Consider the following 11,886-nt stretch of genomic DNA (forward strand, 5'->3'; position numbering starts at 1 on the left):
CCACCAGTACCCCCAAGTCCTTCTCGGCAGGGCTGCTCTCAATCCCTTCATCCCCCAGCCTGTATTGGTACTGGGGGTTGCCCTGACCCAAGTGCAGGACCTTGCACTTGGCCTTGTTGAACCTCATGAGGTTCACATGGGCCCACTTCTTGAGCTTGTCCAGGTCCCTCTGGATGGCATCCCGTCCCTCTGGCGTGTGGACTGCACCACTCAGCTTGGTGTCATCTGCAAACTTGCTGAGGGTGCACTCGATCCCACTGTCTATGTCATTGATGAAGATATTAAACAGTACCAGTCCCAATACGGACCCCTGAGGGATACCACTCATCACCAGTCTGCATCTGGACATTGAGCTGTTGACCTTAGTAGCAGTAAAAGCCTCAGAAAAGTTAAAATTATATGAAGATGTATGAATTTGAGCTTCCTGTTATGCTACTCATATATGTTTGGTTTGTTTCTTTTTTTCCTACAGAAGGGTTTTATATCTTATAGAAGCCTAGGCCAAGGTTAATTCAAACCATAAATTACTGGCCATAAATTGAAAAAATGAGATTCCACAGGGGTATGAAGATGACCTTGTCACTGTGAGGGCAGTCAGACAGTGGAACAGGTTGTTCCAGAGAAATTATATAGTCTCCGTCCTTGGAATTTTTCAAGATTTAGTTGGGCAAAGCCCTGAGCAACCTAGTGAGAGCCCACGGCTGACTCTGCTTTGAGCAGGAAGGTGAACTAGAGACCCCCCCTTGAGGTCCGTCTCAACCCGAGTTGTCCTATGAGCCCACGTTCCATTGTTTTCCAAAGGACCTGGCTATCTTTGTGGGAAACAAGTACCGGATATTACTCCAGTGTTGAATGTTTTAAGGAGAACAAAAAGTATTTTTCCCCTCCAGAGGCAGCCGATATGTTTGTTTCTCATATGTAGGTCTCTATATGTGTGGTCTTGTCGAACATAACTACTTTATAAAAATGGCACCTCTGTTTCTCTTTGTTCCACCAGCAGTGGTGGTACAACTCTTTGCAAAGGTGCTGCTAGTCCCACTGCTCTCAGTAGACACAAGCTTCAATTCTGCCATTCCCCGTTCATACTTTCAGTTTACTTTGATTCTCTACAGTGGTACTTCCAGTTTAGGGTTTTTCTGGCTAAGTTTGTTCTTCGCTATTGCATGTCATCGTTCAGTGTTCCAGCACACAATTCTTCTTTAAACCCATCAAAACATAACTTTAAAATGCGTGTGTGTACATGGATGCATATAGATATGCACGTGTGTGTATATCTAGTTACCTGTGTATTCATATATATTACAAAGGAAAACCACACAGTTGCCTTATCTAGGTCATATCCTTCTCTAGGTTATACTGCAACCCTGTAAGCAGATGCATTGATCAGGCTAAGGTTATCCAGTAACACTGGGAAGAAATTACTTAGGGATATTGATTAGTTGGAGACCAGAATGGACTGCATAAGCTTGATTCCTAACCAATTTTGGCTCATTTGCTGGCTTTTCCTCTTTTGATATTACGTTTCCCTTTATACCCACTGTTTCCTCACGTTTTTGTAACTGTTTTACTTCTAGAATAATGTATGAATTTTATCTTGCCTTAGTCTTCTGATATTCTTATCTCTTTCTTCTGCGTCCTGATTCCAGATCATGAAGAGTGAAGTACTGAGAGTGACCCATGAGCTTCAGGCCATGAAAGACAAGATCAAAGAGAACAGTGAGAAGATCAAAGTGAACAAAACCCTGCCATACCTTGTCTCTAACGTTATTGAGGTGAGAGCAGTGCGCTCTTCTGCAGCAATGTGAGAAGTGTGCGCAATATATATCAGGAGGGAGCAGGGCAGGGGAGGTCATCAGTAATTTGAGACACGGCATATTCTCAAACTACTGATGCTCCTGGAGCCAGGACTTTCAGGTTTTTCTGTTGGTTTTGTTTGTGACCTGGAAGTGCACATCACTTGTCCACTTCTTGTCTGGGTCATTCCTTAGGTGTTGGCTACTGTTCATCTGTACGTAAGGTAGCCATCAGAGGGTGACACAGCCTCACTTAGTGTGGACTTGGGCATGTGAAATTTGGTACGTGCTTTCTGAAACTTGTGAGACAGTGAATGAAAAGCAGTGGCTCTGTTACTACATTACCTTCTTTTTGTAATTCAGTAATTTTGCTGATCTGCTAAAAAATGCTGACAGTTTTCTATTTTTAAAAAGGGGGGTTGGTTTGTACTAGTGTTTTAGAACTTAAGGCTTAATGTGAGCTGCTGTAATGGGAGGAGAAGTCGGTGCCATTAGCTACTACTTTGTTCTGGACTTCATAGCATCCTTCTATGCGCTATTGCATGCTGCTTCATGAGAGGAAGAAATTAATTTTTATAGGAGGGCTTTAATGCTTTCAGGATTCTACTGCTGATGGATGATGGGAAGATTTATTTCTCCTACTGCATGTAATTTAGAAGCGTTAATCCTGGTGTCATCCTGCTAGCCTGGTTACATTATCATGAAATCTCTCGCTCTGGTTTTCAGCTGCTGGATGTTGACCCCAATGACCAGGAGGAGGATGGAGCAAACATTGACCTGGATTCCCAGAGAAAGGGCAAGTGTGCTGTGATCAAGACCTCTACGCGCCAGGTAAGACCCATGTGCCCAGCTAGGTGTGAGGAGTGCTGAAAAGGACCTTGTCCTAGTACGGCTGGTTTTGCTTACTCTGATTCCTTTCCTACAGACGTATTTCCTGCCTGTTATTGGGTTGGTTGATGCTGAGAAGTTGAAGCCTGGAGACCTGGTGGTGAGTGATGCTGTTGTGATTCTTAGATATAACGTTGGCCAGAAAATTACATATGTCTTGCCTTTTAGAAAGGAGACAAATCTGTGCAGATTTCTCCAAGACCATTTCTGTACTAAAATTCTAATAAAAAGGTATTATGGGTTCAGTCATATCTGTAGTACAGAAAAGTAGTTGGAGGGGGTCTTTATACATAGTTAGGTGCTGAACATTTAGATATCACCTAGTAAGCTTTCTAAAACCAGTCTTTTGTATCATAAGTAAATTGGGCCCCTTCCTTTTAAAATGTGCTAGGTTAGCTGTGGCGTTGTCCACTGTGCCAAGCTGTGGTGATTTGATGAGTGCCAGCGTCAAAGCTGGTCCTGCGTCCTTGAGGTCTAGTGAATCACCTTTGATTGCGTTCTTACTAATAGCTATCTGAAGGGCCTGTTAAAAGCAAAGGACTTGTGTTTACAGGGAGTGAACAAAGACTCTTACTTGATCCTGGAGACTCTACCTACGGAATACGATTCACGGGTGAAAGCCATGGAGGTGGATGAGAGACCCACAGAGCAGTACAGTGACATCGGCGGGCTGGATAAACAAATCCAAGAGGTGATACCTTATGTTTAGTTTCTGGTCTGACTGAGGACAACAGTCTTTGAGCTTCAGCTCAGAACTTCAGCTCAAAGCAGGCAGCCTGGATCTGTGGAGTAGAATGGGTTTATGTGTTAATATTTTTCTTTTGCTGTAGCTCGTGGAGGCCATTGTCCTGCCAATGAATCATAAGGAGAAATTTGAAAACTTGGGTATACAGCCGCCCAAAGGAGTCCTTATGTATGGGCCTCCAGGAACAGGGAAGACGCTTTTAGCTCGAGCATGTGCTGCCCAGACCAAGGTAAAAGGAACCTTTCAAAGTGTGTGCTGCTGTAGAATAGTACCTGAAAAAGAATAAGAACATCTCCAAGGGGAAGAGCGGTCATACATACAAACTGATGTTACAAAGGCTGGGATTTTCTTGTCTGCTTGCTTGTTTTAATTAAGGGCTTCTTGTAGTACTCAGAACTGACCCTATTGAGAAATGAGGCATAGGATTCTCTTTCACTTCCCAGGCTACGTTCCTGAAGCTTGCGGGTCCACAACTTGTGCAGATGTTCATTGGTGATGGAGCTAAGCTGGTACGCGATGCTTTCGCTCTAGCCAAGGAAAAAGCTCCTTCCATCATCTTTATTGACGAACTGGATGCCATTGGCACTAAAAGGTGAGGTGCAGGCCATGTTGCAAAGCTCTTGGGAGCTGCCTAGCAGCCCCCTTTGCCTGTGTATGTGAGGGAAGCTTAGCTTAAAGCATGGCCTATTCAGAAACAGTGTAAAGCCAATCACAGATAGCAGTTGCCACAAACCTTGGGCTCATGAGCAAAGTTCCATGAGACTCAGGATCTAGCTGATGTTCTCCTGCTGTATAAAACTGTTTTCTGATAACTGCATCAGGCGCATGGAGATGTTTACCCTCATTTACTACTTGGGCCTGGACAACATTAGCCCCATTCAGCTCTAAGGACATAATAAGACTTAGCTGCTGCTGACAGTTATTCTAGTCACAGTCCTCATCACGGTAGGACTTCCTGTAGTTTCAAGGAGGAATTTGGAAGACCTTGGCCAAGGAGTCTCATAAAAAGACCATTCTGTCTTTTTATGTGATTAAAAACATAGGGGCAGGGTGGTCAGGTTCACACTGATAGTTTTACCCTTGTTTCCTCCTCAGGTTTGATAGTGAGAAGGCTGGTGATCGGGAGGTGCAGAGGACCATGCTGGAGCTGCTTAATCAACTTGATGGTTTCCAGCCCAACACACAAGTCAAGGTTGGGATCTAGCAGAGAGTGCTACTGAGGTCCAGGGTACTCTAGCAGGGGATAGAAAACAATGTCCAGGGAAGAAGCTTGGTGGATCCTTGGGGAGGAGAGGCCTGTCCTCCAGGTGCCTCAGACTGATGACCCTACTTCTACTTAGGTGATTGCTGCAACCAACCGGGTTGATATCTTGGACCCAGCTTTGCTCCGCTCTGGACGATTAGATCGCAAGATTGAGTTCCCGATGCCTAATGAGGAGGCCAGAGCCAGAATTATGCAGATCCATTCACGCAAAATGAATGTCAGGTATGGACGAGGTATGGCCGCCTGGGGCTGTGTTTGTCAGTCATGACGGTACCTCAGGGCTGTGGAGTGGTAGGCACTCTCTTGTGTTGAGAGCTCACTGTTGGGTTTTAAGGAAGCTCCATACCTTGGTTTTTCTATTTGGTACATGTTCTCAGACTTTTTTTTTCCCCCCTCCCGCTCATATCAGCCCTGATGTGAACTATGAGGAACTGGCTCGCTGCACAGATGATTTCAATGGAGCCCAGTGCAAGGCTGTATGTGTCGAAGCGGTAAGTACTGCTCTACAGCAGCCAGCACTGACAGGAGGGAGATGTGAAAGCTAGCATGGAGTAATTACTTTGAACTGATGTGGTGCTCACATGCCCTCTCTAAATACTGTCTTGTTGGGCAGGGGATGATTGCCCTCCGCCGTGGAGCTACAGAGCTCACCCATGAGGACTACATGGAAGGAATCCTGGAGGTTCAAGCAAAGAAAAAAGCCAATCTGCAGTACTATGCCTGATCTCTGCCCAGTTAAGGTTGTGGCCTTGGCAGAGGACAGGACTAGACTGGACTGTACCACTTACTTTCTGTCTGGAAAAAATAAAGCATTTTTTTCCCTCTAAAAACAAATCCGTGATGTGTTGGGGCTGTCGCCCTTGCTCAGTGGTTCTACATCTGCAAAAGGGAAGGTGAGAACCTCCTCTCCACGGTGCCCATCGTGCTGCCTTTGGAGCCTCCTGCTGCTAGAACTGGATTAAATCCTGCTCTGCTACTTCTGGATGAGGACCAACAGGTTATACTGCAGTAAGTGTACTTTGAAACCGATGATCTGCAGCTCACACAGCATCCCCTGTTTTTACGTGTGCAGCCAGTGAACAGACTGTACAGCTTTGTTAGAGGCTTTGAAACTTTTGAACTAACACTCATTTTGCAAGGGAGAAGTGAACACGATTCACACATGAATGATGTTTTAACTTTGTTGTTTAAACTTAACTCTGGAAGCTTTAACACCATCGCTGATGTGTATGTGAGCTCTGGTGAATCAGTCTGGTAATTAGTCAGAAAGAATTCAAGGTTTCATCCACTGAGCAAGTCTTTCAGTACTTTTAATGCCAGTTGAGAATTACAACTTCCATTTAAAAATTACACTTTTCATAAATACACTGACTTTAGCATTAAGTATCTTACATGCCACTGTATTGTATTTTAAATACAATGTAAACATCTCCAAATGCTGGCCATCTCATCTTTACCTGTGCAGTTTTTGGACGCTTGGGAGAGGGGCGGGGATGTGAGGGAAGAAAGAATAGATGAATGAAAGAAAAATGCACCCCGAAGTACTTTGGCTGATGTTCCTGAGTTAGCCCTAGTACTTGCACTGGTTCCAAGGTCCTTACTGCTCATTTTGGAGAGGGAGCTTGTTCCAGCGGAGCATGTGTGTTCTTGACACGCTATGCTCAGGGGGCATTTGACATTAGAAAGGGGTGAGTGGTGAAGTGAGCAGAAGCCACGCGTTCCTGAGGAAAATACATTGCGGTTCCTTTGGACGTTAATATTCGAGGGGGCTGTACATCTGCTATTTTAGCAGTACTGCTATTTGAGCTTGGGGAGAATTACTCATCTCCTTTCACAGAACAGGAGTTGCGCCCACAAGTTAGTTTGGGGGTGAAAGTTGATCCCGGCAGCTCAAACTATGACATACTTTCAGAAATATACCCTGGCCTCTAGTGGAGTAGTTTAAGCTGCACATTGCATACATCTCCCCATTAAAACAAGGGTATGTTCACCAAATGAGTAACCTTACCTGTGTAAGAAGCTGAGGAAAACTTTCCCCTCCTTTCCTAAAGCCAGTAAGAGTCTTTTTAGAGTCTTGCTGCTCAGTTACAGCCAACTCCTTTTGGAAACAGCTTTAGTAGTGAGTAAATAGCTGATACTACAGCATGGAATAGCACAGATTTCTGATCTAAATGAATTAATACTAAGAATGGGCTAATTCTTTGGCCTAAACCTCGGCTTAGATCAAGGTTCTTTTGGGAAATGATGGCCTGAGCCAACACTAGACACGCCTGTTGCAAAAGTGTTCAAGCCAACTTCATGTAGCTCCTTGCCCTAATTTGGGTCTGAATTACACAGACCTGCAGCAATAGAGTTGGTGCGTAAACATCCCTTACAACTGGACAATAACAGGACCATGGAGGTACAGTTCAAAAAACAGCACAAAAAAAGACACAGCCTTGGACTTAATCCCTTGTAAACAGAAGAAAAATCAAAAGAACTGTTCCCCTTAAACCATCAATGAGCAAATCAGCAATAATTCAAACCTGGAGTTACTTGCAATGTCCTTATCCACGACTGGAGGCCATAGCAGCATCCCATGGGCTGGTATTTCCACAGCTATGGCACTGCTCTCCACACACTGATGTGCCACCTCTTCCTGGTGTTAACCCACAGCTCTGCCCAGGCTGCGCTTTCCAGAGTCTCTCCTCACTCCCTCCGAGGTCACACAGCCCCATTTTCTTGTCTGGGTTTTTGTACGGATGCCCGAGAAGTGTTGAGTGACGGGGCCAATGTGCAGAGGAACCCAGCCAGCAGGGTAAGGCCCAGGCCTCCCCAGGCACAGAACATGGACCAGCCATAGCCATGACTGATGTCCTCTGGCAGCCCATAGACGTAGCGAGGATAGCGAGATAACTCAAAATTGATCCCAGCTACGCATGTGCAGAGTGAGATGATACAGCATGTACCTGCAGGAGAAAAGCAAGAGGGTTCTACAATGCCCTCAGACAGGTTAATTATGCTCTGGGATTTTCAAAGTTATGAATTTTCAAAATCAAGAATTACCCTTTTTTTTTTTGTAGTCCTACCAGTCACTCTTCTTACAAGGCAGGGGGAAAAAAAAAAAGGCAAAATATGTAGGACTACAGGATACCTCACTTCACAAATAACCAATATTGCCTTAGCTCTCTCTGTTGCTATTTTGAACTCAGTCACGTGTCATGCTTCACTTCTCCTGAGACTTCATTTATTTCCAATGACTAATGTCACCGGGTTCCGGACAGTACTTGGGCAGTATCTCCTATGCAAGGTAAATAAATGAAGCCCAGGGCTGCAAAGTGCAGCACTGCTTGGTTTCTGCTATGAACATCCAGACTCCTGCCAGCTGTAGCCTAGGCCCATAGAAAGTGCCCAGGTTCTTGTCATCTGCGACACACTCACTAAGCACCTATATAGAGGAGCAAAAATGCCAAAGAACCTTATAACGCGAGGCACTCTAGTATGTCTGATACACACTAGTACACTGGACTCAAGGTCAAGGTGATCATTTTATTCTCGCCAGCTCTGGATCTGTGTCTAAATACTGACGACAGCTCTTAGTGCTGACAGCATGCCCATCATGATGGTAAGCGCAGAAGCACTCGAAGGGGATCTAGTCTATGTGTTCTACTTATAATACTTTACTCTCTCACTGCTGTGCAATAAAGAAATGAAAATGTTCCCAAAGGAAACTGCAGTTAAGCAGCACGTAAGATGATCAAGGACAGCACAAGCCTAACTTCCAGCCTTCCTAGCATCACGCCATGTCAGCAGGGTGGTTTTCTGTGCAGCTGCCCAAAAAAAACACTCCTTGAGAAGGCTCACTTATGGCAAGGGAATATTTTTCTGTCCCCGTCCTCCCTAAAAAAATGGCACCAAACCAGTGTCACACCTACTTTAATTGATACAGATGCTGTTATGTCACCAAGTTCCTTGCTTGCAGCCATTATAGATTCTGACACTGGGCTTCTAGGGTAGCAGCTCTGGCTTTTGAGTCTCATTTTTTTCATACTTGAAAGTCGCCTATTTACTGCTTGCAATTTAAGAGTCCCCATCCTTGCAGCATCTCAGGAGCTCACCCTTTTGGTGCATTTGTTGCTACTATGCCCCTTTCAAATAAAGACAAAACACTGCCTGTTTTTTGAGCTGAACAATCAAAGTTCTGAAAAACCTTTGGCCATGCAGAACGTCTGCTCCCAGCCAGGAGGAACAGATGTAACACCCTGGGCAAGCACTGAGCTCATGTCCTTACCACTGGGCCAATGTTCTCCAGGCTTGGCTGGGTTTGGACTTCATTGTTTTACCCAAAGATGTGAGCATCTTTGAGCAGCAGAAAGGTGCTTTACATCACTGATTTTTTTTTTTTCTTTGTTAAAAGTCCCTAGGGAAAACTGAGCTGAGCTGTCTGACAGGAACCACAGGCTCCACACAGAGCAGGCAAGAGGACCGTGCTCATTGTGCACATGGTCCCTGTGGCTATACACCAGCTCTCCAGAGCAGAAGGCTCATGCGTACCTACAGCGGGGTCTACTCAGAGACGTGCACATACCCATGCAAGCACAGGTCCTGCCCAGTGCTGGAAGTGGTAACTCTACGCTGTGCTGATGGTTTGCCGCACTAAAGAACTGCTTCGTGTGTTTGCTGTGGGTTGACTTTACTTTTAAGAGCACCTCCCCAGCCAGCAATACTGACTGTGGTGACTTCAGGAGTAGAAGTGAAAGGCTCTCACCTCCCATTAGGAAGAGCAGCCCAGCCACGTACTGCATGAGCTCCTGCTGTTTGCAGCAGCCCAGCACACCAATGATCCACCCAAACAGGATGATGGAGACTGCCATGCCAATGAAGCCAGCTGTCATCCTCCGCAGATCTGAGGAAAGAGAAAGGAGAAAAGCAAGAAAGATGACGTGAACATGGCGGCACCCAGTCAGGACAGCCAGGAGAGATCCAGACAGATTTAGATTTACTGATTCTAAAGTTTATACTTCACCCATGGACTTCTCCTCCTGTAGCTTATTTGGGTAGATTGCCCATTACACTGAAACCAAGGGAATCCAGCTAACGACTCCCTTCTGCTAGGCGCTGTGCAACTAGAGAGCATTTCTGTTCTTATCAAGAGGAATACTGGCCAAATATTCCCCAACATGGGACAGAAGGGGTGCATTATGAATTCAGCAACGATTTGTAAATGTTAGTACTGCAAGGGCTTTTATTTGTTTGTTTGTTTTGTGGTGTGTTTCTTTGGGATGGAGTTTGTTGGGTGAATGTCTGCTGAAAATAAATAGAAATAAAAGAAGTGAGAGGGGACACTGAAGAGAAGTAAAGGACTAAGTGCATGGAAGGCAGATAGTAGTGTGAACTGAAAAGAGGAATAGTGGGAGGACAGAAGCAGACAGCAGATCAATACAGTATGACGGGAACAACTCCAGTAACAAGCGCTAAAAAAAAGCTTGGGCACCGGTGATATGCAACTTTGTCATCCATAATACAAGTGCTCTTCTTGTCTCTTCCTAGTTCAGTCTCTAGCTGGATTTCCTCAGCACTGAGGCTCACATGACAGGGGCTAGGCAGAACTATGTGAGGCAATAGAACAATAAGACAAACATAGAGAGAAGCAGGAGCAGAAAAAAACCAAATCAGTCTCAGTGACAGGCTACAGGTCAGTCATCTGTGTGGGAAGGACTTGGGCATGAGGCAGCCTGTGGGCCAGGAGGTGGTAACAGGAGGTTGCAAAGACAAACTGAGATGTTCCCTAAAAGAGCTGGTTGCCAGGGAGCTGCACCAGGTCACTGGTGTGCACACAGGAAAATGCAACAAGCTCTATACACTGTGATGCAGCACCTTTGCTGTAAGCCAGCTAGGAGTTGTCTGTCCCCAGATCCAGAATATGATTACACCTTGCAACACACTACACACATGCCTGAATTCCTGAATTCACTGCTTTAGCCCCTCCAAATCTCATGTCCCCTTCCAATTATACTGTCAGCTGCTTGCCCTTCCTCACTAACAAATATGTATTTATGCTTAGAGCCTAGTGACAGCTAGCTGATTCAGAGCCCTCACTAGGCATTGCATTAAGGCATTAAGTAATCCAACAGTCGTATACACTGCTTTGGGTTACTTACGGAGCGCATGCCACTCATCCTGCCGGATGGTGTTCGTGATGTTAATGGGTAAGTTGCGAGGCAGAGAGCTGGAGGTGTAGTGGTACTTCACAGCAGTGCAGCGCTGAATAACTCCTGTAAAAGAGACATCAGTGTGAAACAGCATGAAACCCCTGTGCCTTGCATTTGCTGCCGAGTTGGCTGGCCCAGCAGAGCTCACACAGGGGAAGCCTTAGTTCAGTAACAGAGCAAGTGTACCCAAAAAAGAGCTGTTTACTTCAAAGGCTTTGGGGATTAGGAGGGGAGGGAGCCTTGCTACAAAGAAACACCGGCAAAGAGGGAGCAAGGTGCTGACCCAGGCAGGATCCAGGAAGGAACAGCTGAAGGTAAACAGTAATAACAGTCATCAAAAACAGCTCCAGAAGCTTCCTAGAGGAACTGGTATGATCTCTTTGGGATGGCTGAGGAGACAAGAATGTGGCTGAGTATCAACAGGACTGCTTTGTCCCTAAGAAGACAGAGTTGAATCACTTTGAAAATTTTGAATGAATGCTGAGAAGTGAACTGCATGGGAGAAAAGTTTGCATTCACTCCAGTAGTCATTGGCTCTTTGCTTTACTTTCAGTGAACAATAGTACCCAAGTAGGCTTGTTTCCATTTTAGCTTAAAGAAAAGTGTACCCCAGATGCAACTGTGAACCTACATGCACACTCTTGTTGAAAGGGATTTTTAGTTTAGAAAACAACCAAAAACAGAGATTGGTGACGAGTGGCACCCTGCAGGGGTCCGTATTGGGACCGTTTAATATCTTCATCAATGACATAGACAGTGGGATCGAGTGCACCCTCAGCAAGTTTGCAGATGACACCAAGCTGAGTGGTGCAGTCCACACGCCAGAGGGACGGGATGCCATCCAGAGGGACCTGGACAAGCTCAAGAAGTGGGCCCATGTGAACCTCATGAGGTTCAACAAGGCCAAGTGCAAGGTCCTGCACTTGGGTCAGGGCAACCCCCAGTACCAATACAGCCTGGGGGATGAAGGGATTGAGAGCAGCCCTGCCGAGACGGACTTGGGGG

General features: G+C 45.6%; 2 protein-coding genes across 2 annotated transcripts in view; one reads left to right on the forward strand and one right to left on the reverse strand.

Moving 5' to 3' along the window:
* Positions 1 to 1,622: 1,622 nt before the first annotated feature.
* On the forward strand, positions 1,623 to 6,135 carry PSMC3 (proteasome 26S subunit, ATPase 3). The gene is made up of 10 exons (XM_009277496.2): positions 1,623 to 1,772; positions 2,520 to 2,624; positions 2,719 to 2,781; positions 3,235 to 3,372; positions 3,512 to 3,655; positions 3,870 to 4,018; positions 4,522 to 4,618; positions 4,767 to 4,912; positions 5,100 to 5,181; positions 5,304 to 6,135. The coding sequence occupies exons 1-10, from the start codon at positions 1,650 to 1,652 to the stop codon at positions 5,412 to 5,414; spliced, it is 1,158 nt and encodes a 385-aa protein (XP_009275771.1). The 5' UTR covers positions 1,623 to 1,649; the 3' UTR covers positions 5,415 to 6,135.
* Positions 6,136 to 7,393: 1,258 nt separating this feature from the next.
* The window catches only part of LOC103897537 (transmembrane protein 178B), an 8,429-nt gene continuing 3,936 nt past the window's right edge, over positions 7,394 to 11,886 (reverse strand). Inside the window, exons 2-4 of the mRNA XM_009277587.1 lie at positions 10,831 to 10,944; positions 9,438 to 9,575; positions 7,394 to 7,638 (exon numbers count right to left, since the gene is read on the reverse strand). Of these exons, the coding sequence (XP_009275862.1) occupies positions 7,394 to 7,638; positions 9,438 to 9,575; positions 10,831 to 10,944 (497 nt within the window). The remainder of the gene's footprint in view (positions 7,639 to 9,437; positions 9,576 to 10,830; positions 10,945 to 11,886) is intronic.

This window comes from Aptenodytes forsteri, unplaced genomic scaffold, assembly GCF_000699145.1.
Source record: "Aptenodytes forsteri isolate BGI_AS27 unplaced genomic scaffold, ASM69914v1 Scaffold146, whole genome shotgun sequence".
Taxonomy (NCBI): domain Eukaryota; kingdom Metazoa; phylum Chordata; class Aves; order Sphenisciformes; family Spheniscidae; genus Aptenodytes; species Aptenodytes forsteri.

Excerpts from the sequence above, each read along its gene's own strand:
- PSMC3 (XM_009277496.2), top strand. The coding sequence starts at position 1,650 with ATGAAGAGTGAAGTACTGAGAGTGACCCATGAGCTTCAGGCCATGAAA. Across the intron at positions 1,773-2,519 it reads TTGTCTCTAACGTTATTGAG|CTGCTGGATGTTGACCCCAA; the intron begins GTGAGAGCAGTG and ends TCTGGTTTTCAG. Across the intron at positions 4,619-4,766 it reads AGCCCAACACACAAGTCAAG|GTGATTGCTGCAACCAACCG; the intron begins GTTGGGATCTAG and ends ACTTCTACTTAG.